The 26,523-nt window shown below is 40.4% G+C and overlaps 1 protein-coding gene across 3 annotated transcripts in view; it reads left to right on the top strand.

Annotated features, from left to right (window-relative positions):
* LOC139470096 (DNA mismatch repair protein Mlh1-like) overlaps nt 1-26,523 on the top strand; it is a 242,361-nt gene that overhangs the window by 184,424 nt on the left and 31,414 nt on the right. For all 3 annotated transcript variants that reach the window (XM_071252386.1, XM_071252385.1, XM_071252388.1), the window contains exons 10-14: nt 11,368-11,461; nt 14,183-14,336; nt 21,530-21,596; nt 22,661-22,868; nt 24,569-24,696. In XM_071252386.1, coding sequence (XP_071108487.1) covers nt 11,368-11,461; nt 14,183-14,336; nt 21,530-21,596; nt 22,661-22,868; nt 24,569-24,696 — 651 coding nt within the window. The remainder of the gene's footprint in view (nt 1-11,367; nt 11,462-14,182; nt 14,337-21,529; nt 21,597-22,660; nt 22,869-24,568; nt 24,697-26,523) is intronic.

Genomic DNA, 26,523 nt, shown 5'->3' with positions numbered 1-26,523 from the left:
CATACCCAACCCCATCGGCATCTATTCCAAATCTCAAAATTCCCAAATTCTATATAAGCAACCCCTAAAGCCCCCTCTTGGGTTGCACACACCACTTTCGCCCCTTTCAAAAACACATTAAATGGCCTGGCCGGGCCCATGTGCGAAATACGCATCAGTCAGAAAGCGCACGTTAAATCTCCAAAGTAAGTAAGTAAGTACAAGAATCTGTACTTTACTGAGAAAGTGTTATCCCAAATATAACATATGTTACAAAAGAGTTCAAGGTAATCTATAAGACTATGGAGACATATCTTTTGTCTTATTGGATATTATGTCTGGGAGATGGGATCTTGATACCTTAGGCAAGTATTTATCTGAAAGCTTTAAATCTATTAAACTATGTAGACATAACTTTTGTCTTTTTGAATAGTATGTCTAGGAGATGCGCTCCTGTTACCTTAGGCTAGCATCTATCGAAAAAGATCTAACTGAAACTACTGATATTTTAATTATGCATTTTACTTGATGATAAGTATTACTTGCTAAACTATAATCATATGAAATGATGTATAAATATTACACCATGATAACTCATTAAAGCACTTGATGTGGATCTAATTATTATAGGGGGCTGTCGGGTAGCCTAGTGGTTGAAGCGTAAGCTCGTCACGCCGAAGACCCGGGTTCAATTCCCGACATTGGTACATTGTGTGAAGCCCATTTCTGGTGTCCCCCGCCGTGATATTGCTGGAATATTGCTAAAAGCGGGCGTAAAACCATACTCACTCACTAATTATTATAGGAAAACTTAGTATAAATGTTATATCATGATACTTCGCTGAATGTTTATCACAGCTCAGCCCTGTGACTCAACTCAACTTAAGGGGAAACAATGCTCTAACTTTTAGCTGTCTAGCTGGCCCCATTCAAATTAGTTGAACCTGCATAATCACCTGATGGCAATTCGGTCAGTAACCCAGCAAACTAGACTTCCGACTTGCGAGGGGACAATTGGTGGTACTTGGTTGACAGCAGTGTGGAATCCCCTTTAATCCTCGCATTTGATAGAATGATGCTTACTATAACCTTTCGCTTTGAAAACTCTGTATGTGTCTGTATGGGGTAAATGTGTATGTAAAATTATGTAGTTTAGTACATAGAGGTTATCATAGAGTGTGTTTGGGGATGGTAAATATCCTGTGTTAGTAATATACATTGTATTTGGCCAATCTCATTAAAATCAGACCTCAGTTCTCGCTACCGCTGAACAAAGATCTGAGGACATCCCATTAGGGGTCACGTCAGAACGACCTTTCATCCGACCAATCAGAGCATCGCTTTCCAGATTATGAAAGTGACAGTCGGAATGTATTTCTAATCATGCAACCTCGAAAACTTTACTCCGAGCTATAGTTACGGGTTCAACGACTGAATCCATACAATCTAGACCATCTATTAGCCATTCCAGAATGTTCTTTTGTTCATGTTTCAAATTTATAATCGAGAATTTGTCAAAATATGTTTCAAAGCGTAGTCACCAATTTGAAATTAGCGCCGAGGAAGCTGCCTTCTGATTGGTCATTCCATTGGTCGGTCAAAGTTCGCACAAGGTCGTTGTGACGTGATCCGTAATGGGATGTCCTCAGATCTTTGTTTAACGGTAGCGAAAACTAAGATCTGATTTTAATGAGATTGTGTATTTGGAAGCTAGTGTTTATTCCTAATACATGATATTTACTACCCCAAAACACACAAGCGTGCTAACCTCTTTATCATATAATGCCATTCTTAAATTCTGTGCTAAAAAAATGTCTCTTCCAATGTCTGACAAACATTAACTAAACATCCTGGTATGTGCACATCAATATATATTTTGTCAAAGGAAGTGATGTGTCAGTCAGACAGTGACAACAGTCAAAGTTCCAACTGAAACCTGTTTCTCAGACAGTGGCGTAACTACATGTAGGTAAAACAACAATAGCCTAGAACAATTGTTTCTACTTGCCTTTCGTGGCAAAGTCCATCAGTCTGTCCGCGGAAGTAACTGACCTTTATCAAAGGGAAGATACGCTAACCCTAGTCTATGAGTCCCTGCTTGACCTTTGATGAATACACAATGCCATTAGGAAAGTGGTCAAATGTAACTAATGTTATATTTGTGATAACTCTTTCTCAGTAAAGTAAAGATTCTTGTACTTTTTTAGGGTTGAGCCCCGTCCGGAATTCGAACCCACACTGCCAGAGAGAGGCATCTAATCGCCAGCACACAAAGTCAGCAATCTAACCTACTCAGCCATCAAGGCTTCCACAAAATGAAAGTCCGACACCTGGTAGTCTAGATCACATACTTTGTGTACCCCTCTGACAAGTGTAAATTGACACGGCTCCCATGGCCGAAAGCTTTGAATACACAATGCCATTTAGAAAGTGGTCAGATGTAACTAAAGTTATATTTGGGATAACAATTTCTTGGTAAAGTACAGATTTTCGTACTGGCCAGAAGAAAGGGTTGTTGTTAGCTTAGAGTAAAACAAACAACAAATTTAACTTTTATAGAGAGAACCTATAAGCACAGGTAAGGTTGTCACAAACCAAGGATTAGTAACAGGGCGATCCCAGCTGACAGGACTACCGCTTGCTGCATGCTGACTGGGTATCTCCATGGTTATGACATGCTGGTTTTAGTATTTCAATAAAACACATACTCAAAATGATTATTGAAATTAAGAAAAACATGATATCTTAATTTATTACAGTGATCATTTTGTCTGATCTGTTGATTGATGTTGAGATATCATGTGACATGACCACCCTGAAGAGATGGTCCCTGTATTTCCTGCACACTGTCTGTACTATACTGTCTATGCTATCTTGTATATTTTCTAAATGGAATGCCGTGTGTGCAGGCGTAATTATTTCAAACCTCTGAGGTCTTGGTTTAAAATGTAAAACCGCAAGCTTTTCCCGAGCTCAATGTTTCACAATTTCAACTTAAACCTCAGAGGCATATTTTGTTCAACTTATGAACTGTCTAAATCATAGAAATACAAGAAAAAATAAGAAAACATCTACATACCTTATAGTGAAACCGTACAGTGTATCATAAAGGAATTCGCTCAAAGCGTGCAATAGAAAAAACATGTGCAGCAGGGACTAGCTGGAGTCATGACATGATAAATGTAACAACTGCTCATCGCCTGCCTCGGTAGCTCAGTGGGAAAACAGTGGGTTACAAAACTTAACTTGATATGTGAGGTTGCAGGTTCGATTCACGTCATGGAACTTTCATGTATAAAATGTTTGTGACTTTTAACCAATCATCAAACAGAATTTAGTTAACACTAAAAGCAGGTTTTTAAAATGTTAATTGTAAAACCTAGGTATTACAATTGAAAATTAAAACCTCAAAGCAGGTTTAGAAGAGATCAGTTTTAAAACCCAGGTTTGGAAGAGAACCACTTGGAAGATTGGAAGATGAGCTGGTTACTAGGTTAAGCTGAGGTTGTCAGGAACCTAATGCGATGTAGGGTGATACAGTGAAAGGTTTATAAGCATTTAACTTGGTGTGTCCAAATGAATGTGTCATATGTGCCATTTTGGCTGTTTATTTACATAATGCAAGCACAATATTATAAAAGTCTTTGGTAGAACTCCCTGTTGCTAACAGCAACATTGCACCTTAACTAGATGTCCACAGAACATCTAGGGTTGCATGATGATCGACCTCTAGCTGCATTCCACACCTCCTAATAACTCCTTTCCTTTGGCACTGAAGCTGAGATACTCCATCTTCCACTACACAGGAAATATCCCGTTTTTGTGTGCTCTGTCATATTTCTTGCTTCAGTATTCCTTCCCATGAGGATTCCTAGGAATAATAGCTTGGTCCTGAGTACAGTCCTGTTTGTCAGGGGGAATGTCAGGATAGGCTGGTAGCTGTTCATACAGTCTCTGTTGTGGGGTTTTTATGTTCACTCTGTGTTTTATATGTCTAGGAAGGGAGTTTAAAAACCATGAATCTTTCGCTCAGAATGAACAAAATTATTCGGTTTGTCTTGTTCCTTGGAGAGCAAATGCTTCATGAATGCCATGCAATGTGCCTTGAACACTGAGCACTTGCATAAAGCTAGCTGAGAAACACCATGGGGAGTAATTGAATTCACCCAAATATTTCATCAATGTCTGATAATTTTCATTTTTGTTTCTGGTCTTTTATGAAATGTCTTCCAGTGACTCTATGTGCTATGTTTTTCAATGCTGCTTGCATACTTCTTCATGGCAAATGCTGTGTGTCCTGTGGTTCTTCATAAAGACATGGATCCTTGACTCTTTGGACAAGAAGTAATTGTGATTGCTATCTTCTCAAAGGACTTTATTGTTGAAAGGCTCTCTTACAACTAAAGGCTTGGCTACTCTATCAAGATAGACAATGGTGTCTTCATTAAGATCAAATGTTACCCAAATTCCCTGAAGGAACATAGGAGTTTCCACTTTCCACCCAATCTGCTCACTGACACAATTTCTGTTCACCATTAGGGACTTGGGCTTCCTTTTGTGTAACCTGTGTGATCATTATCAATATCTCTGACTGAGTTGAATCTGTGGGTATCACTTTACAATGAAATACTTGTGATTCAGCATTATGGCATAACGATACAGTGGAGTGGACATATGTTAAACTCAACAAAAATAAGTCTTTGTTGTTGTATATGCAAACCGGGTTTCATCAAGCAGCAAGTTAGCAGTCCTTCAGAATTCAGCTGTGTATAACTTATGCACAGCATTCATTCCGTCATCTTGACATTCAGTCATATTTCAACTTTGGCGTTTGATAGGTGTCCACTAATGCATTGACTGCAAGCACTGAAACAACTCATCTGTTAACTTTGTCACAGCATGAGTAAGCTTACAGGTTTTAATCAATATCAGTATTAAATGGCTTTGTTCTGTAAAGAATAAACTAAGATGTTATTACTGTTGAGAATTACATCAATATTTGTATTATATTGGTATAAACCCCCAAACTGGTCTGCACACAGTGTAAATCTGCACAGTGACATTATGCAAAGTGTGTATTCCAGTTGTTGTTTTTTTCAGACATAAACATTAAAACTGGTCTGCACAGTGTGTAAATCTGCAAGTATGGCAAGCAATAGCCTCAAATGAGTGTCCACGGTCCTTGGTGTTATTAAATCATGCATGAAATAGTTTTCGAGTGTGACTTCACACCTTTTGTTTGTGCACGATTCGATTCTCAAAGCTCAGCACAGTGAAGCCAACAACCAAGCACTGTGCAGAATGCCTGGCTTCAGTCATTTTAATTAGATGCAATTTGAAGAGAAAGCTCATGTGTTTTTGGAACAAATGAGTTACACTTGTCAGCTTGATTGGATTAGAAGACGGTGTTTATCCAATCCGAGACTATGATTTGAATAAATCGGTTGTATGATTCTAAACACTGTCCCAGTTCTTATATGCAACAAACCATGCACATATCCCCGACCTCTACCACTTCATCACATTGTACACAGTCCATTCAAGATATTGCATATCTTTTTTGATGAGGCGATACATTTAGATAAATATGTGTCATAAATGTTTTACTTTCAATGAGAAAATATCCTAAAATATGAAAGATTTTCCATTTTCCTATTTCTCTTTTGTTTACATTGGTTGTATGGTTCCATCGAGCCCTACAGACAGCTAGTGATACAGTCACTTCGATGTGTAAAGATGTAATGTCATGCACCTCATTACTGCATGTGTATTAGCATATCTGTAGCATTATGCAAAACAATATGTAAAGTGCACGGAAAGCCTTGCATCATCACTTGATAATCCTACGCCCACAGTGTGGTCACTAGAGCAGAAACCTCTCTCGTGGAATATGGCGAGCAGAGCTGAGTATTAGCTCGGGGTGGGGTGGCAGAGATTGGCTATTGTTTACAAACAATGCTTCAGAATGGTCAACCTTCTGCCCCTTTCTCTGCACCTGGTAAGTTTTGTGACACTCTGTTGATGAGATTCTGAAACGTCAAAACTTCTTTGCACATGATATTTTTTATAAGTATAGGAAGTGGCACGATTAAAAGTTAACATCAATGTTTTTTTCAACTGTAGACACACGTGCTGTTGTAGTTGGCAAAGAAGGTTGGAGAAGCGTGTTTATGTAACAGTAGTTTTACAAGGCTGGCGTATGTCTGGACTACACAGTGTTGTGTGAGCATCTTGACAAGAGGTGACGGGTTAGTGAACATTCCTGATCAGACTATGGACACAGTGATTATGTGTGATTGAGGAAACAGGATGTGAGAGATTTTGTATGTAATCATATGTTGTCTGGTTTGACAACGTGTGGAAGTGACTAAAAGAAATTGCTTTCTTACGATTTAAATTTGTTTGTTGCGAGTATGTGTCATTGGCAGTTTTCACAGCACTTCCCTGATTAAACACTTTCCAGAGTTACAGAGTCAAAAGTATTCTTCTTAATTCCAAAGGGCACGACAAAACAGCTTTTATGAGTTGCCTCCAGCGCATTTGGAAGAAAATACCTTTCTATTCCTGACCTTTGTCAAGCAAAGAGATTAATGCCAATGAGTCAATTGAAATGATGCAAACAAGTAAATCATACTCAATACTACTTAATTTCTGAAGTCTCTGATAACTGTCTTGCATTTAGTTATTTCTGGAATCTTATGAGACGTTACAACAGCAGTGTATCTCGATCATAACAGCATTGTGCACGACTGGAATAACAGAACACTCAGTCTTCTACAATGATGTGTGTTTGAGTAAGCAGGCCAACAGTGGTCACAGATTTTGACATTTATTGGTTGTCACATTTTCAGAGCTGTCAAATCTAAATGGAGTAATAAATATCATTTCCATCAGCTAAAATCAGAACATGTTTACTGTTGTTGGGAACAGCTTGACTGAGCTTTGTGGTACTACATTGTACACAATGCTGTACACATCCCATTTCTGTGGAGAGCATGGGGAATATAATGTGCACGCAAACTGTCACATCACAGATTCTGTTGCATGTCAGTGGAGGAGGGTGATTGTTTGGTCTTAAACATACCATAGACATGTCATAAAGGTCTCAGGTTATGATCGGTCAGTATGTGCTAAAATCCCAACAAGGGCTGTAAATGGAACATCCACTACGTGCGACCCTGTTGTTGCACATTTGACCTCCTGGACTTTGGCTGCAATTGATCAACATTGTGTGAGGTAAACATGTTTCAGATATCTGACACTGACAGTGATGTGTTGTGAAGAATATCTTGTGCAGGTCTACATCTGTTACAGCTTAGAAACGTTTGTGGCTTTGGGAAATGCATTTTTTTGTTTCAATGACTTTAATTACATAATTATACCATGGGCATGTATACAGGGACTGAGGTATGTCTTGATGTATACAGGGACTGAGGTATGTCTTGATGTCACCAGGGGCATGTATACAGGGACTGAGGTATGTCTTGATGTCACCAGGGGCATGTATACAGGGACTGAGGTATGTCTTGATGTTGCCAGGGGCATGTATACAGGGACTGAGGTATGTCTTGATGTATACAGGGACTGAGGTATGTCTTGATGTTACCAGGGGCATGTATACAGGGACTGAGGTATGTCTTGATGTCACCAGGGGCATGTATACAGGGACTGAGGTATGTCTTGATGTATACAGGGACTGAGGTATGTCTTGATGTATACAGGGACTGAGGTATGTCTTGATGTTACCAGGGGCATGTATACAGGGACTGAGGTATGTCTTGATGTATACAGGGACTGAGGTATGTCTTGATGTATACAGGGACTGAGGTATGTCTTGATGTTACCAGGGGCATGTATACAGGGACTGAGGTATGTCTTGATGTCACCAGGGGCATGTATACAGGGACTGAGGTATGTCTTGATGTATACAGGGACTGAGGTATGTCTTGATGTTACCAGGGGCATGTATACAGGGACTGAGGTATGTCTTGATGTAACCAGGGGCATGTATACAGGGACTGAGGTATGTCTTGATGTATACAGGGACTGAGGTATGTCTTGATGTAACCAGGGGCATGTATACAGGGACTGAGGTATGTCTTGATGTAACCAGGGGCATGTATACAGGGACTGAGGTATGTCTTGATGTTACCAGGGGCATGTATACTGGGACTGAGGTATGTCTTGATGTCACCAGGGGCATGTATACAGGGACTGAGGTATGTCTTGATGTATACAGGGACTGAGGTATGTCTTGATGTCACCAGGGGCATGTATACTGGGACTGAGGTATGTCTTGATGTTGCCAGGGGCATGTATACAGGGACTGAGGTATGTCTTGATGTTACCATGGGCATGTATACAGGGACTGAGGTATGTCTTGATGTAACCAGGGGCATGTATACAGGGACTGAGGTATGTCTTGATGTAACCAGGGGCATGTATACTGGGACTGAGGTATGTCTTGATGTCACCAGGGGCATGTATACTGGGACTGAGGTATGTCTTGATGTCACCAGGGGCATGTATACAGGGACTGAGGTATGTCTTGATGTTGCCAGGGGCATGTATACAGGGACTGAGGTATGTCTTGATGTTGCCAGGGGCATGTATACAGGGACTGAGGTATGTCTTGATGTATACAGGGACTGAGGTATGTCTTGATGTTGCCAGGGGCATGTAAACAGGGACTGAGGTATGTCTTGATGTTGCCAGGGGCATGTATACTGGGACTGAGGTATGTCTTGATGTATACAGGGACTGAGGTATGTCTTGATGTCACCAGGGGCATGTATACAGGGACTGAGGTATGTCTTGATGTTGCCAGGGGCATGTATACAGGGACTGAGGTATGTCTTGATGTTGCCAGGGGCATGTATACAGGGACTGAGGTATGTCTTGATGTCACCAGGGGCATGTATACAGGGACTGAGGTATGTCTTGATGTTACCAGGGGCATGTATACAGGGACTGAGGTATGTCTTGATGTCACCAGGGGCATGTATACAGGGACTGAGGTATGTCTTGATGTTGCCAGGGGCATGTATACAGGGACTGAGGTATGTCTTGATGTTACCAGGGGCATGTATACAGGGACTGAGGTATGTCTTGATGTCACCAGGGGCATGTATACAGGGACTGAGGTATGTCTTGATGTTGCCAGGGGCATGTATACAGGGACTGAGGTATGTCTTGATGTTGCCAGGGGCATGTATACTGGGACTGAGGTATGTCTTGATGTCACCAGGGGCATGTATACAGGGACTGAGGTATGTCTTGATGTCACCAGGGGCATGTATACAGGGACTGAGGTATGTCTTGATGTTGCCAGGGGCATGTATACAGGGACTGAGGTATGTCTTGATGTCACCAGGGGCATGTATACAGGGACTGAGGTATGTCTTGATGTTACCATGGGCATGTATACAGGGACTGAGGTATGTCTTGATGTATACAGGGACTGAGGTATGTCTTGATGTATACAGGGACTGAGGTATGTCTTGATGTTGCCAGGGGCATGTATACTGGGACTGAGGTATGTCTTGATGTAACCAGGGGCATGTATACAGGGACTGAGGTATGTCTTGATGTCACCAGGGGCATGTATACAGGGACTGAGGTATGTCTTGATGTTGCCAGGGGCATGTATACAGGGACTGAGGTATGTCTTGATGTCACCAGGGGCATGTATACAGGGACTGAGTTATGTCTTGATGTTACAGTTTACAGTCAGTCATTCTACGAAACTGTCAGATACACTGGATTCGTGGCTCAGAACAACTGAGACTGACAATGATATAATGTTTGTATTGTATACCTTCTGACAGATCCTTTGACAGATTATCCTGTCCTTTTATTAATAGTTTTTGTATACCAGTATTCTGAAATAGTATCTTGTATCAAGGCATCTTTACAAGAGACATCAATCTCTCTTTTTGTGTTAATGGATGATCTGCGAGAGTATCCTGTTGAAAACAAGCATGAGTATGTGAGAGGTAGCTGATGCACAGTTTTCTGACAGGAGGAGAGGGTTGACAGCCAGTGAAGAAAACACCCACATGTTTGCTGCGTCCAGAATCAGGATAGAACGCCCACAAGACATGGGAGTCATGAGCACGTCGTCTGCAGCAGGAAAGGGATTCAGTTCAAGAGCATTTTGAGAATTTAAATCTTTTTTAAAGCCCCAGGAACTTTTAATAAATGTTTTGTAGGAATTAATTGCATGGTGATTTACCCAGAAAAGCAAGTACTGGGAGATCAAGGTTTCAGGTTCTGAATCTGATAAAAAGATCAAGGAAATATCTTATGCATCCATTATTCAGTCATTTCTGAATGTATCAGTGTGACAGGTTTTAGAACCCTGTGTCCAGGGATTAGAATAAGTCCTGAGGAACATATTCTGGGTGAATGAGGTGACTATGGATGGGTCTGGTGACTTGGTTGACCACGAGTCATCGTACCCAAACAGCTTGGATCACTTGATTGTCTGGTCCAGACTCGTTTATTTACAGGCCGCCATGATATAGCTAGAATACAGCTGAGTGTAACGTTAAATTACAAACGAACTGGGTTTGTGAAATCTGTAAGTTGATGACACTGACATACAAGACCACACTTCTGACGCACATAAACAAATCAGCATAAAAAATGTTTATTTGTGCTTGTGTTACAGTGTCAGTATTCATGAGAACTAGGGATTGATGATTTGATGTAATGGATATTATGAATGTAGCCTAAAGATCATTCACAATCCATCAAACCAGTTTTTTCTTGTGATTGACAGTATTGTCTTCGATACAAACTACGGAGTCATAATCTGGCGAATAGTTCTGACTTCTTAGACACGTAAAACTTTGTAATAAAAAGAGCATTGACAGACATAATTTCTTGTTTTTAGCATACCATCGGGTGGTGATATGATTTCAAAAGAAACATACCCCCCAATGTAGTACTTTCATATGTCACAGTTTAGTTTTTTCGTATGGCATTGTTTAGCATAGACTTGATCAGTGATCAGTGATATGAAAAATAACCAATGCAGGGAAAAAAAGGACTTTCACTTATCAGTCAAAGTATGGCATTTTTGCTATATCAATTGTTCTCTTACCTCTATGGTCCATTTCAAGGTGTCAAAAGCGGCAGTCTGATTATGGTTGCAGTAAATAATGGTCACCATGCAATCTGCTAAAATCATACATGATTTCAATTAATGAAAACAATATTGATTAAAAATTGAATAAAATTAAGAAAATGTTTTAACAATGAACCTATATATGTAATAAGCACCATTGTGCAATTTAATTGACACGCTGTGAGAGTGTCTTTCCTAACACTCTTTTCAGTAATGTATTTTTACAATGTTTAAGTTTTCTTTACTATTTGTTTCAGATCGCCTTGTGGATTCCACTTGTCTACGAAAGGCTTTGGATACAGTGTACCAGGCCTACCTCCCTAAGAATACTCACCCTTTTGTGTATATGAGGTAAGTTGTCAGGGGCCCTGAGCAATTTACCAGTGTGTTAACACGGGATAGCAGGGTGTCCCTTTTCACTATCACTCGCTGACCATCCACTGACATACCAAATGCCCTACTTGGGGATGTATTTCTATGTAAAAACACAAGCCAGAGAAGTTTAGTTTGTGGTACGTCATAATTGTCTGGTAATCCTTGCCTAGTGGCTAGCAACCAGTTATCACCATTTTTTTCATGTTTTTTTCTGAAATGTTCCATGTATTAATTTGACAGTGCCAATAACTTTGATTTTTGTGAAGGTATGAGCAACTATGCTTATTTCTGTCTGTGGAAAAGGTTTGTGTAGATTTCTGCTTTAACTCGACAAGAGGGAAGCAAAACATTGGAAATAGAAATTTACCAGCTATTACCATGGTTTAAACAGCACACGATCATGCGCACCACTTCTGTTATACACATTACATTTTTTAATATCTCTGGTTTCGCAATCAATTAATTTATTCATTAACTTAGTAAGAAATGTTTTTATCAATTTGTCGTCTGCCAAGTGACATTAATCAGTATTCCCAAAATTAGATCTACACATGCTTATCCTCAACACTGTGAATTTTGCGATATGTTCAGATGATGCATTTTAAGACAAATAATTAAATTAGTGTTAAGAATTATAGTTTTGTACCACAAATACAGCATTTAAGTTGTCACTGTAGTATTGCTGTGTGCATTGTAAACATCCCCTTAATCCAACTCCGGAGATCAGCTTATTCCCCTTATCCAACTCCGGAGATCAGCTTATTCCCCTTATCCAACTCCGGAGATCAGCTTATTCCCCTTATCCAACTCCGGAGATCAGCTTATTCCCCTTATCCAACTCCAGAGATCAGCTTATTCCCCTTATCCAACTCTGGAGATCAGCTTATTCCCCTTATCCAACTCTGGAGATCAGCTTATTCCCCTTATCCAACTCCGGAGATCAGCTTATTCCCCTTATCCAACTCCGGAGATCAGCTTATTCTTCTTATCCAACTCCGGAGATCAGCTTGTACCCGTTATTGGGGGCACAGGTGGCCATGTCATTTAAAGCGCCGCAGTTTGCCGTGCAGAGGTGCGTCCCTTGGACACGCCAGAAACCTAAGATTTCGGGTTCGAATCCCAATTCGCCCTCATTATGGTTCTAGGTTTGTCAGCACCATACCAGTGCTCGTGGGTTTCACCGGACTGGTAAACATCTAAGACCTGTATCACTTCAGGCTTTCCTCGTCCATTAAGCTGACACGCCATGATATAACTGAAATACTATTAAAGCGGCGTTAAACCCAACTCACTCACTCACTCACTCACTCACTTGTACCCCTTATCCAACTCCGCAGATCAGCTTGTTCCCAGCTTATTCCCCTTATCCAACTCCAGCGATCAGCTTATTTCCGTTATCCAACTGAGGAGATTAGCTTATTCTTATTCGACTTACAGTGGTCCCTCGACTTAACGCTCCTCGATGTACCGCTACTCCGGATGCACCACGGGGTAAACCATGGCTCCCAAAAATGCATGAAGAATTTTCCCCTAAAAGCGTGTTAAAGCGCGTTAAAGCAAATATAGTTACAAATAAACTGATGAGATTTAATTCCAAGTCGATGTACACGTGTGTGTATTTGTAAAACAATTACGTTCATTGTATCCGGCTGCATGTGATCGAAACCATTCTGCCTTTTGTTCCGGTTGTGAAAAAACATATCGTACACAGATCTGGCATTAAACTCACATAAAATCAAATCACAGCAACAACAAACATAAGCTGCATTGTTTGATTTAATACTCATGTTAGCTTGTTGTGATTGGTAAGACAACATGTGACATGTCTTCAAACTTCAAACCATCCGCGCGTAATGCAATAACAACAATCGAAACAATGGCTTCCGGTATTTAATCCGGACTTGAGTAACCGTGAGAGACCTATACAAAACATTGGAACTTCATTGTTTAAATAGCGTAATTACAAAAGGGTATAAAATAAGTCTTAGTTCATTAGTCTTTACCATTTCAATCATGGCAACCACTGCGAGTAAATCTAAGCGACAGGCGTAAACTATTAAAGACAAGTTGGAGATTGTATAACCGTGTAGTTACGCACGTCATGTCAGTTTACATTGTACATACAGTGCATACAGGGAGCCGGCTGTGTCCGGGTTTTTCATAACTTTGACACGTCATTATTTATTAACCAACACAGTCTTGGTTGCACATTAGTTTCGTTCCAAGGCTTGTTTGGCTTTGTAATGTACTAGCTGTCATCGATCGATAATGTGTGTAGGTCGGCGATCGGACCAATTTTCCTCCGAAAAACTTAAAATATAACAACACTTATTTAGATTCTACATGTTTAACATCCAGTCGTAAAATAATACAGACTACTTTGATTAATTTACACAAAGTATTTTTATATTTTTAAGCATGCAGTTCGAATCATCGTCCACGATCAGTGTTACATACATCTACATGTCCAATGCCACTGTGAAATAATTGCGCCACTGTTACAATCACTACGTAATGTGAACCTCAGCAAGGAATATCTGTACAACGCTCTTTCCTAGAACGCAGGGTCGGTTTCTTGGACCCCGATGACAGCGGTAAATCGAGGGATCACTGTATATACAACGGTATAAGGATCTATACCGAAATGCCACCTTTACAGTAAAATGGATCTTATCATGATTGATGTTTATTGTTCAGCCTTGAGATATCTGCCCAGAATGTTGATGTGAATGTCCATCCAACAAAGCATGAAGTTCACTTCCTGCATGAGGACGCCATCATCGAGAGTATTCAGGCAACAGTGGAGTCCAAGCTTCTCGGCTCGAATGCTTCCAGGACATTCTTCACACAGGTAAGGGAGTTAGTGCCCCTTAGGAAATGTCATATCCAAGAAGGTGACCAAGTTGGTGCCCCGTAGGTAAAGTCACTTCAGTAAAGGTGAGTTATTGCCCTTTGGGGACTTATAGGGCATATAATTCCTTGGTCTGGTTGTTAGCCAATTACAGTTTCACCCCTTCTATCAAAAAAAAGAGGGGGGTGAGAATCCGACACGGCAGCATCAGAGGGTGACTTAGACCCTTGATTATTCTGCTTATTAGGTGTAGGATGGAGTAGAAGCACCTTAATGGTCAACTTTCACCATTAAACCGGAAGTGATAGAATAACCAGAAGTGAAATCAGCGCCAGAACAGTCCCTCTAACCAGGAAATGACGTCTTTGGGGTAGAAAAAGACCTACAGAGGCGGATCCCACCAGGCTCTCTCTGCTATATTCTGGCAGATATGTAATAGAGGTGGAAGTTTCGTAAGAATTATCGAACAATAATTTATCATTGTTAATAATTCTAAGAATACTACCTCTTACATACAAATTACTCCCTCCCACCTCCTCACTTCATCTACCTCTAGTAGGAGATGAAGAAGTCATGGAGATTTCATGGAGAAAAAAGTGAGGTTGAAGCCATTATGATGTCCTGGCTTGGGTGGTTACGAGATTACTTGACAACAACTAGTTGTGTGTAATTGACAGTGAAGAGGACGTCTGTTGAAAATCTGAAAATTTTAGTTAATGTGATTGAAGCCAAAATACAGGATTTATGGCAGATATGTAATAGAGGTAGTATTCTTAGAATCATTAAAAATGATAAATTATTGTTCGATATTTGTGTGTATGTCTTTGGGAAAGCCATTCAAGTGAATTGGGAAAATCTTTACTATTGACTTTCTATTTGCAAAAGAAATTATGTTGTTTTTTTTTGTTTGTTTGTTTGTTTAATTTGATTGGTTAGATATTGCAGACTAAAGAAATAACACCCTACCTCCACCTTGCATTACTGAACTAAATATTACATGAATAGAAATTCAAATTCACAAACAACATGATTCAGCAGAGGGAAGAGTATTCGATGTCATGACAGTCATCACTTGTTTGTAAAGTTAACTGTCAGTCGGTTGTACAGTGGGGAGCTGTGACTGGTAGCAGCAACAGTACAGAGAGCTCTGTGAACAGGCTACACTGTAAGGGAGTTATTGCCCCTGAAGGAATGTCACATCCACACACCTTTGTCGCTATAGTATGATGAGAAGGGGTAAAACAAGCCTTCGTTGTACTGACTGGATATAAGGGGTGACTATTGGGGACATCTTCACTGTTGTGTTTGCATTGCAGTAGTACCCCACACTATTGCAATAGATTTGTGATAGTCGTCTTTGTAGTTGTAGTAATCCAATTTAAACTTCCCACATGCCTTTGGTTAATGAGTCCATTCCACATAGAGGAAGGATTGAGACTGTTTGATCAGTAAACTTCCCTCATGCCTTTGGTTAATGAGTCCATTCCACACACAGGAAGGATTGAGACTGTTTGATCAGTAAACTTCCCTCATGCCTTTAGTTAATGAGTTCATTCCAGATAGAGGAAGGATTGAGACTGTTTGATCAGCAAACTTCCCTCATGCCTTTGGTTAATGAGTCCATTCCACATAGAGGAAGGATTGAGACTGTTTGATGAGTACCTTTTGCATTTCCATTGTAACAATTAAGTTTGACTTTAGAATTAAATATCATATAATGTTTGTCAATTTCCAAAAATGTGTTTACTATTTCTTCCCATCACTTGCACCTTTCATCATTCATCATCCATCATGGAATGGGTTGAGGTTTTTGTGGGAGTTTAAACATCAGCTGTCAAGTGTCAATAGTCCCAATGGTAAAGTAGACTCACTGAGCCACATGACATGGCCCCAGTCTTCACCACCCACGGATGGGTTGGGATTGGTGTGTTAGTGATCAATGAAGTAGGGGAGTGTGCAAACACAAACATTTTGTCAGCTTTCAAAATGTTTTATATTCTCCTAGGGACCATTTCAACCATACTGTCATCATTTAGAATGATTATGAAACTGATGCTTTATCCCATGCAGATGAAGGCAAACAGCACTGTACAGAGCAGTGTCAACATGCTGTATGTGTTGTGCCAGTCCACAATGGGCAGTATTGCATCTCTGCTTTGTTTTAAACATATTTCATTGACATTAAGGTGTGGCCTAGTGGTTAAAGCGTTCACTCGTCATGCCGAAGACCCGGGTTTGAATCCCGACATGGGTACAATGTGTGAAGCCCATTTCTGGTGTCCCCTGCCGTGATATTGTTGGAATATTGCTAACGGTGGCGTAAAACCATACTCACTCACTCACTCACTCATTGACATTAAAAGGTCAAACTTACCACACCCTTTCATTAAGTATTTATGCAGACAGCGGACAAGTGGAAATATTGAAATAAGTAACATGCATACAAAGTGTGACACTAGCTTCCATGGAAAAAGTACCGATAGTAATCAATATAGTTGTGAAATATTGCTGTGATGAATGATGTGTGCCAGGCGTCTAGTGAGATGTTGACAGTGGTTCAACATATGTAACATAATCTTATGTTAGAATGAGCATGAAATATCACCATAGAGAATTGTTTGGATTGAGAAATGACTTCCATCTGTTGAAATGTTGTTGTATGATGAAGTTCTAATGGCATTATAATGAGGACATTCAAGAAAAAATGATAGACGATTTCACATAGATGTCCACACAGTCATGTTAAGCTTTCTGAAAAAATTGACTGCAGCATGGAAATAATTATGCCAAACAAATTGTGTCAGGGGTAAAGTTATGTACTCTGTCCATCCATCATGTTCAGTTTCAGAACTTAACTATAAACAATTCAATATTTATTTCTATTCATACATCAGGCAAGTGCTAAACTGGCGCCTTTTGCTTCTCACAAATTATGTGTTGTTCCTTCAAAACAAATTGAAAAAAGGGTAGGTTTTGTTTCCTGTGCCAAACTCAGAAACTATCCAAATTTATGAGGACTGGTGCCTACTGTTTGCATGGGAATTTAAGAATATTAATATACAAGCATACAATGATTGTGGGGATATTGTCTTCTTGTCAAATCTTTGTCAGGCAAACCAGTGACTGATAGCATGAGCAGTGATCCTAACACTGTGACATTATTGGCTAGGTCATTCAGTGTCAACCTTGGTTTACTGATCATGGGATACAAGACATCCATTCTACCCCAGAATACCTAAAAGGAGACTTGCATGCAGTACAAGACATCCATTCTACACCCAGAACACCTAAAAGGAGACTTGCATGCGTTACAAGACATTCATCCTGCACCAGAATACCTACAGGGAGACTTGCATGTGGTACAAGACATCCATTCACTCCCAGAATACCTACAGGGAGACTTGCATGTGGTACAAGACATCCATTCACTCCCAGAATACCTACAGGGAGACTTGCATGTGGTACAAGACATCCATTCACTCCCAGAATACCTACAGGGAGACTTGCATGCGGTACAAGACATCCATTCTACCCCAGAACACCTAAAAGGAGACTTGCATGCGGTACAAGACATCCATTCTACCCCAGAACACCTAAAAAGAGACTTGCATGGGGTACAAGACATCCATTCTACCCCAGAACACCTAAAAAGGAGACTTGCATGGGAAAGACATCCATTCTACCCCAGAACACCTAAAAGGAGACTTGCATGCGGTACAAGACATCCATTCTACCCCAGAACACCTAAAAAGGAGACTTGCATGCGGTACAAGACATCCATTCTGCACCAGAATACCTACATGGAGACGAGCATGGGGTATAAGACACCTAATCACCCCCAGAATACCTACATGTGGATGATACTGCAAATTATACTATATGACAGATAGGCAATTAAAAGGATAAAAGCATATTTAACAAGAGTAAATGCTACATTTCAGACAGCTGTGGCTGCCAATCATGTCAGGACAATCCTATTGTTGAGCAACATGCTCCTATAAGCAAGTTAACATGTTGTGAGAATGTCTGTTGTGTTGAATCTTGTTGTTTGCTTTGCCTATCCCTCTTAGGTTACACATATGTTTTTGTCAGAATGAACTATAGTGTCGAGCAAAAGTGACACACCTACGTGGCTCCCTCCCCATTTAGTGTTTTTGACAATATTTAGATACATTGACTATAACACATGATATACATTCATAATACATTCATATCAACATCTTGTCTCTTGACCCATGTTTGAGCTTTCTGATGTAATAAAATTCCAGTGAAAATTCAAATTTTACTCATGACCTTCACTTTGAACTTCAGGGTTCTCACATTGAATGACTATAGCTTCCAATGTGTGTTAATAGGAGACTGAAACCCCAGCTGACACACTCTAGTTGTCACATTGAATGACTATAGCTTCCAGTGTGTATTAATAGGAGACTGAAACCCCAGCTGACACTCTCTAGTTGTCACATTGAATGACTATAGCTTCCAGTGTGTGTTAATAGGAGACTGAAACCCCAGCTGACACGCTCTAGTTGTCACATTGAATGACTATAGCTTCCAGTGTGTGTTAATAGGAGACTGAAACCCCAGCTGACACTCTAGTTGTCACATTGAATGACTATAGCTTCCAGTGTGTATTAATAGGAGACTGAAACCCCAGCTGACACTCTAGTTGTCACATTGGATGACTATAGCTTCCAGTGTGTATTAATAGGAGACTGAAACCCCAGCTGACACACTCTAGTTGTCACATTGAATGACTATAGCTTCCAGTGTGTATTAATAGGAGACTGAAACCCCAGCTGACACACTCTAGTTGTCACATTGAATGACTATAGCTTCCAGTGTGTATTAATAGGAGACTGAAACCCCAGCTGACACTCTAGTTGTCACATTGAATGACTATAGCTTCCAGTGTGTGTTAATAGGAGACTGAAACCCCAGCTGACACACTCTAGTTGTCACATTGAATGACTATAGCTTCCAGTGTGTGTTAATAGGAGACTGAAACCCCAGCTGACACACTCTAGTTGTCACATTGAATGACTATAGCTTCCAGTGTGTGTTAATAGGAGACTGAAACCCCAGCTGACACTCTAGTTGTCACATTGAATGACTATAGCTTCCAATGTGTGTTAATAGGAGACTGAAACCCCAGCTGACACTCTAGTTGTCACATTGAATGACTATAGCTTCCAATGTGTGTTAATAGGAGACTGAAACCCCAGCTGACACACTCTAGTTGTCACATTGAATGACTATAGCTTCCAGTGTGTATTAATAGGAGACTGAAACCCCAGCTGACACACTCTAGTTGTCACATTGAATGACTATAGCTTCCAGTGTGTGTTAATAGGAGACTGAAACCCCAGCTGACACACTCTAGTTGTCACAATGAATGACTATAGCTTCCAGTGTGTGTTAATAGGAGACTGAAACCCCAGCTGACACACTCTAGTTGTCACATTGAATGACTATAGCTTCCAATGTGTGTTAATAGGAGACTGAAACCCCAGCTGACACACTCTAGTTGTCACATTGAATGACTATAGCTTCCAATGTGTATTAATAGGAGACTGAAACCCCAGCTGACACTCTCTAGTTGTCACATTGAATGACTATAGCTTCCAGTGTGTGTTAATAGGAGACTGAAACCCCAGCTGACACACTCTAGTTGTCACATTGAATGACTATAGCTTCCAGTGTGTATTAATAGGAGACTGAAACCCCAGCTGACACTCTAGTTGTCACATTGAATGACTATAGCTTCCAGTGTGTGTTAATAGGAGACTGAAACCCCAGCTGACACTCTCTAGTTGTCACATTGAATGACTATAGCTTCCAGTGTGTGTTAATAGGAGACTGAAACCCCAGCTGACACACTCTAGTTGTCACATTGAATGACTATAGCTTCCAGTGTGTATTAATAGGAGACTGAAACCCCAGCTGACACACTCTAGTTGTCACATTGAATGACTATAGCTTCCAATGTGTGTTAATAGGAGACTGAAACCCCAGCTGACACTCTCTAGTTGTCACATTGGATGACTATAGCTTCCAGTGTGTATTAATAGGAGACTGAAACCCCAGCTGACACACTCTAGTTGTCACATTGAATGACTATAGCTTCCAGTGTGTATTAATAGGAGACTGAAACCCCAGCTGACACTCTAGTTGTCACATTGAATGACTATAGCTTCCAGTGTGTGTTAATAGGAGACTGAAACCCCAGCTGACACTCTCTAGTTGTCACATTGAATGACTATAGCTTCCAGTGTGTGTTAATAGGAGACTGAAACCCCAGCTGACACACTCTAGTTGTCACATTGAATGACTATAGCTTCCAGTGTGTATTAATAGGAGACTGAAACCCCAGCTGACACACTCTAGTTGTCACATTGAATGACTATAGCTTCCAATGTGTGTTAATAGGAGACTGAAACCCCAGCTGACACGCTCTAGTTGTCACATTGGATGACTATAGCTTCCAGTGTGTATTAATAGGAGACTGAAACCCCAGCTGACACTCTAGTTGTCACATTGAATGACTATAGCTTCCAGTGTGTGTTAATAGGAGACTGAAACCCCAGCTGACACTCTCTAGTTGTCACATTGAATGACTATAGCTTCCAGTGTGTGTTAATAGGAGACTGAAACCCCAGCTGACACACTCTAGTTGTCACATTGAATGACTATAGCTTCCAGTGTGTATTAATAGGAGACTGAAACCCCAGCTGACACACTCTAGTTGTCACATTGAATGACTATAGCTTCCAATGTGTGTTAATAGGAGACTGAAACCCCAGCTGACACGCTCTAGTTGTCACATTGGATGACTATAGCTTCCAGTGTGTATTAATAGGAGACTGAAACCCCAGCTGACACACTCTAGTTGTCACATTGAATGACTATAGCTTCCAATGTGTGTTATTAGGAGACTGAAACCCCAGCTGACACGCTCTAGTTGTCACATTGAATGACTATAGCTTCCAGTGTGTGTTAATAGGAGACTGAAACCCCAGCTGACACTCTAGTTGTCACATTGAATGACTATAGCTTCCAGTGTGTATTAATAGGAGACTGAAACCCCAGCTGACACTCTAGTTGTCACATTGAATGACTATAGCTTCCAGTGTGTGTTAATAGGAGACTGAAACATTCTTCTACAACTATTTGAGTGCACCTCTCTTCTTCAGGCTTTGTTACCTGGCGCCCCTGTTTCTCTGGAGGAAGACGCATCCAGCCAGTCTGACATCGCTGCAGGTAAAAGGAGAGGACTTATGGCACATGACTTATACCCCAAGTATGTCTGTAGATGAGGGATAGGTCCCCAAAACTCTGAAGACTTTACCAACGACTACTATCCGACTTTTCCCCAAACATTAGAACCAATTTACCTACTTCTCGATAATTTTACCATCAACTCACCCACTTCACAACATTACCATCAACTCACCCACTTCTTCACAATTTAACCATCAACTCACCCACTTCTCCACAACTATACCATCAACTCAGCCACTTCTCCACAACTGTACCATCCACTCACCCACTTCTCCACAACTTTACTATCAACTCACCCACTTCTCCACAACTTTACCATCTACTTGGCCACTTCTCCACAACTTTACCATCAACCTGTCCACTTCTCCACCACTTTACCATCAACTCTCCCACTTCTCCACACATTTAACATCAACTCACCCACTTCTCCACCACTTTACCATCAACTCACCCACTTCTCCACAACTTTACCATCAACTTTACCACTTCTCCACAACTTTACCATCAACTCACCCACTTCTCCACAATTTTACCATCAACTTGGCCACTTCTCCACAACTTTACCATCAACTCACCCTCTTTTCCACAATTTAACCATCAACTCACCCACTTCTCCACAACTTTACCATCAACTCACCCACTTCTCCACTATTTAACCATCAACTTACCCACTTCTCCACAACTTTACCATCAACTCACCCTCTTTTCCACTAACTAGACTGCGAACTCACCAACCTCTCCAAAAACTTTGACTCAGTGTATTTGGGGCAAGTGGTTGCAGATACACCCACATGAACAGCAGGTATTATAGTCAAATAAAAAACCTGTATATATAGATTATATCAAAATGAAGTTACCAAATATTACCAATTGATGAACCTCTTAGTTTCAACTTAGTGCATACAGATATGATATTGGTCCAATACAGTTTGACGGTGGTCAAGGTGAGCCTCATGCTCACAGTTTTTATTGATGATATCCGGCACCACATGACCTTTGTACTTTGTGAAGGTAAAGGATCTGAATCACTGAAATCATTCCAGGAGATGGAGGGAAGGTATATGCACATCACCTTGTCCGAACAGACAGCAAGGAACAGAAGCTTGATGCATTCTTAAACAGACCATCCACCAATCAGAAGGAAGCATCAGTTAGTTCAACCAATCCGAGTGCACCATCAGCCAGTGGTAGCAGTCGGCCATCATCTTCCACAAGTCAGGATGAAACCATGGAAATTGATGATAAAGAAAGGTAGACATTTAAAAGTGTCTGTTCTAAAATTGATCACATACAGTGGAATACTGTCAACCCTCATGCAACAGTGGCCTGTGACATTTACCATTGTCCTTTATATACATGTAAACAATCCCCTGGCAACTGATCTGAAAGTAGGCTTTCTTGACTAACAAACTTTCACTCTTTCAATTCGTTTGTTCATTACTACTGATTTTTATGTATGTCAGTATTCACCAAAATCATGCAACAAGTTTCAAAGGTTTTGCTTTACTGTGCTAAACTATCTTGTCATTTTTGTTTGATTTGTGAGGTATTAATTGTTTTCTTGCCAGTCATAATTAGGGAGTTCTCATTCTATCAAACCACATTTGAGCAGAGACAACTATCTGGATAAGTGTGGTATAGAATAATACATTGTGATTCTGTCGACCGTCCATTCATTTGAAAAGTGACCAGGAAGTACCCATGACAACTCTTTGGGGAAATATTTTCTGTGATCCGAGGAATACATGTTTGTTTACTGGACAACACTATGGAGAGGCTGCGCAGTGCAGTATACAGATCCATCCACCTGTGACAGTGTCATCACTGGTCTTGTCCAAGACCCTGGGCTGAATTAACCTCATCATACAATGTTTGTTGCCCATCATGTTTGGTGTTTGATGATATGATATGGCTGGCATGAATCACGCCATCATTCACTAGACAACTGTCTGGTGGGTCTAATTAAGTTTCAAGGTCAAGGCCACAGAGTCACAAACCTACAAGTACCACAAGTTTTCCTGAGTACACATTCTGCTGAAGGTCCCATGTCATTAAGACAAGCAACCAGATTTTGTGAGAATCTGTCCCGACTCAAACTCACTACCTTCAGATTGTTAGCTAACTGAACTACAGATCCAGATGCCATTTGACGCACTTGTCCCATACTGCAGGCCACAAGATGCTGATGTATGAAGCATCAATAAGTAATTACCTTATAAGCTGTACTCCCCTGCATCATAGTGAAAATAATAGGAAATAGTATATGTTATTAGTTCCCATTTGTAATCTCTTTGGCTCCTAAAACATAAATATGTTGACTGTAAGAACTCTCAACATCAGTGGGTTTATTTAATGACATTGCATGTTGAGCTTATGCACGCTCGATGAAGCCAGCAACTCTAGGCTGATATCACAAGGCATTGTTTCACCAGTATGTCTTGTTAAAGATTTCACAAATGACGTCATATGGTATTCTGACACGTTTGTAAACTTTATGATGCTGAATTCTGAAGTTAGGCCACCAACTGATCACAAATTATATGTCAACGTCACAGTAAAAACTTTCTTACTTTTGGATGGGTTAGTTTCATGTGGTGGGTTTGTGATATGGCAGGAGTATTGCAAACAGATTTATAGTACCTCCATTTCACTGACTCAAAAACATGTGTGGCTTTTGCGGATTTATTCTGCCTATCAGAAATCCATGTCTTTTCATGGACCGGTATAAGGGATTTATTCTATCGCTGAGAAATTTATTTCCCTCCCAAGGCAGGATCCATGGTATTTTATCAAGATCACGTGAACCAATCAGATCTCATCATTCTGACATGGAGGTATGATAAGTGGTTTTATGCGTCCCACGTAGGGTTTATACCATGAACCGGAGACTTATAGAGTACTATACTCACTCACTCACTCACTCTAAAATAATTTGTTTTTGTTTATTCTAGTGACAATGTAGCAAGAGCTGGAATGTCTCCAAAACCTAGCACATCAACCAGTGAATCTCAGCGCCGTGCTGTGAAGCTGACAAGTGTCCTTGACCTGCGCCAAGATGTCCTTGACAACTGTCATGCAGGTAATTACTCTCTGTAAATTGACGGCCAAAGATAATGGTAAACGGTGGTTGACCCAGCTGTAATTTGTTTGGTTTAAATATTATTCCTGAAGTTATGTCTGAATTTGACTGCCGCTGCCATACAAAGTTCTTGGGGATATCATATCATGTGTATCGTCTTTGAAGCATGAGAAGCTTTGTTGTTATGTTGATCTGCCTTGCAAGGGTCAAGGTCACGCACCAAAACCAGATTGTTCACCACAAGAGGGAATTACTGCTAAGTACATTTTGTACATATCATCCTCTTTAGGGTGGCTAACTTGGAGAAGGTCCCCAGTGACCTCCATTTAAGGTGAAGGTCACAGGAAGGTCTTTTGTAGAGTGTGTTTGCTTCTAAAATCCCTGTGTATGCAGATATTTTTAGTCAAACTAAATTTAGTTATATTATTCAAATACTTCCGTATGTAATTTACTGTCAATAAGTAGTATGACTATATTTTCTTTATGTCAAGTATCACAAAGGGAAATCCTATCTCGGGTTTATATCCAAGATCGCCCTTGAAGTGTAGCATGGTTGCAGTGTTTTTCCTTTGATGTCACCTGTACAGTAACTCCCGATGCACCATCAAGGGGTGGAGCTACTGATATTGTGCGAAGGGGCGTGTCTGCACATCTCTGAGTGACAGACCTTCAGGCGATAAAATATGCCATTGAAACTTTTGCCACTGCTGACAGACCCAGGGATTGAACTCTGCATGAAGCCTGGAACAAATATTCCATCCTTGCCGCTGACAGCCCTGAAGGCCTTGATATACCATGTTCTCGATTTAGACACTTTATAGGCCAAAAGTGGTTTGGTTATCACTGTACTGGTTCGACACGTGTGTTGCAGAAACCAGGTTGCACTTTGAGCGATTTTCCCATTGTTGTTCAAGCAGGTTAATTCTTTGATTTTGCAAAATAATTCTTTGATTTTGCGAAATTAGCCTTTAATTTTGTATCTGGGCATGGTAATGAGATGTCCAGCCACTGGGCTGCTAGTCCAAACTGGAGGCAGGTTAGGATAATGATGAAGTTTGAATCAGGTGATGGGAGGAAAGCTGTAAAGAATAGTCCGCCCTCCATGAGAATCCATGCACAACAGTGTGACTTAACTAAAGTCTCAAGAGAGACCTTAACACTGTATATTGGGTTGTGACAAACTGTGTAAACCAGCAAATATTTAGATTAAGAATTAAGAATTATTGCACTTAAATATGTTTAACTTTAATGAAAAAGAGTATCATACCCTTTCTATAAGATCAGTCTTTCAGTAAAATAAGATGTTTAATCAGTCGATTTATATTGTAGACACAAGAAATGATTACAAATAAGTGTATACGGTGGCACTAATCACCCATATTTGAATAAATAATGTATGAAAGATTGAATACTATTATCTTAAAACACATTCGCACATTAAACAAATACCATAATTGTCACTCTTCACCAAGCTCCTTTGATTCACAGGACTATGATTCACATTTGTTAAAAGTGTTTTGGGTGTATAACTCGATATTTCTCAGGCAGGCTCTTGCCAAATGTGTTTGTCAATGCCCCTCAAAATACCTTGTGAAAAGGTAACACCTAATCTAATTACATATACCCTAACTGTATACTCTTGTCTACAGATTGTAACACCAAACTGCTGTTTATGTCCTGCTACAGTTCAAGTGAAGGTGGGGCACTGGTGGTCCAGTCGTCTAAGGCACTGCGATTCACTGTGCAGAGTTGCTTCCCTTGGGCACACCAGAAAAATATGATTGTGGGTTCGAATCCCGCTTCGCCCCAACAACGTTTCTAGGTTTG

Source organism: Haliotis cracherodii, unplaced genomic scaffold (genome assembly GCF_022045235.1).
Source record: "Haliotis cracherodii isolate W230 unplaced genomic scaffold, xgHalCrac1.p SCAF_20, whole genome shotgun sequence".
Lineage (NCBI taxonomy): Eukaryota > Metazoa > Mollusca > Gastropoda > Lepetellida > Haliotidae > Haliotis > Haliotis cracherodii.
This window is presented reverse-complemented; position numbering and strand designations above follow the sequence as displayed.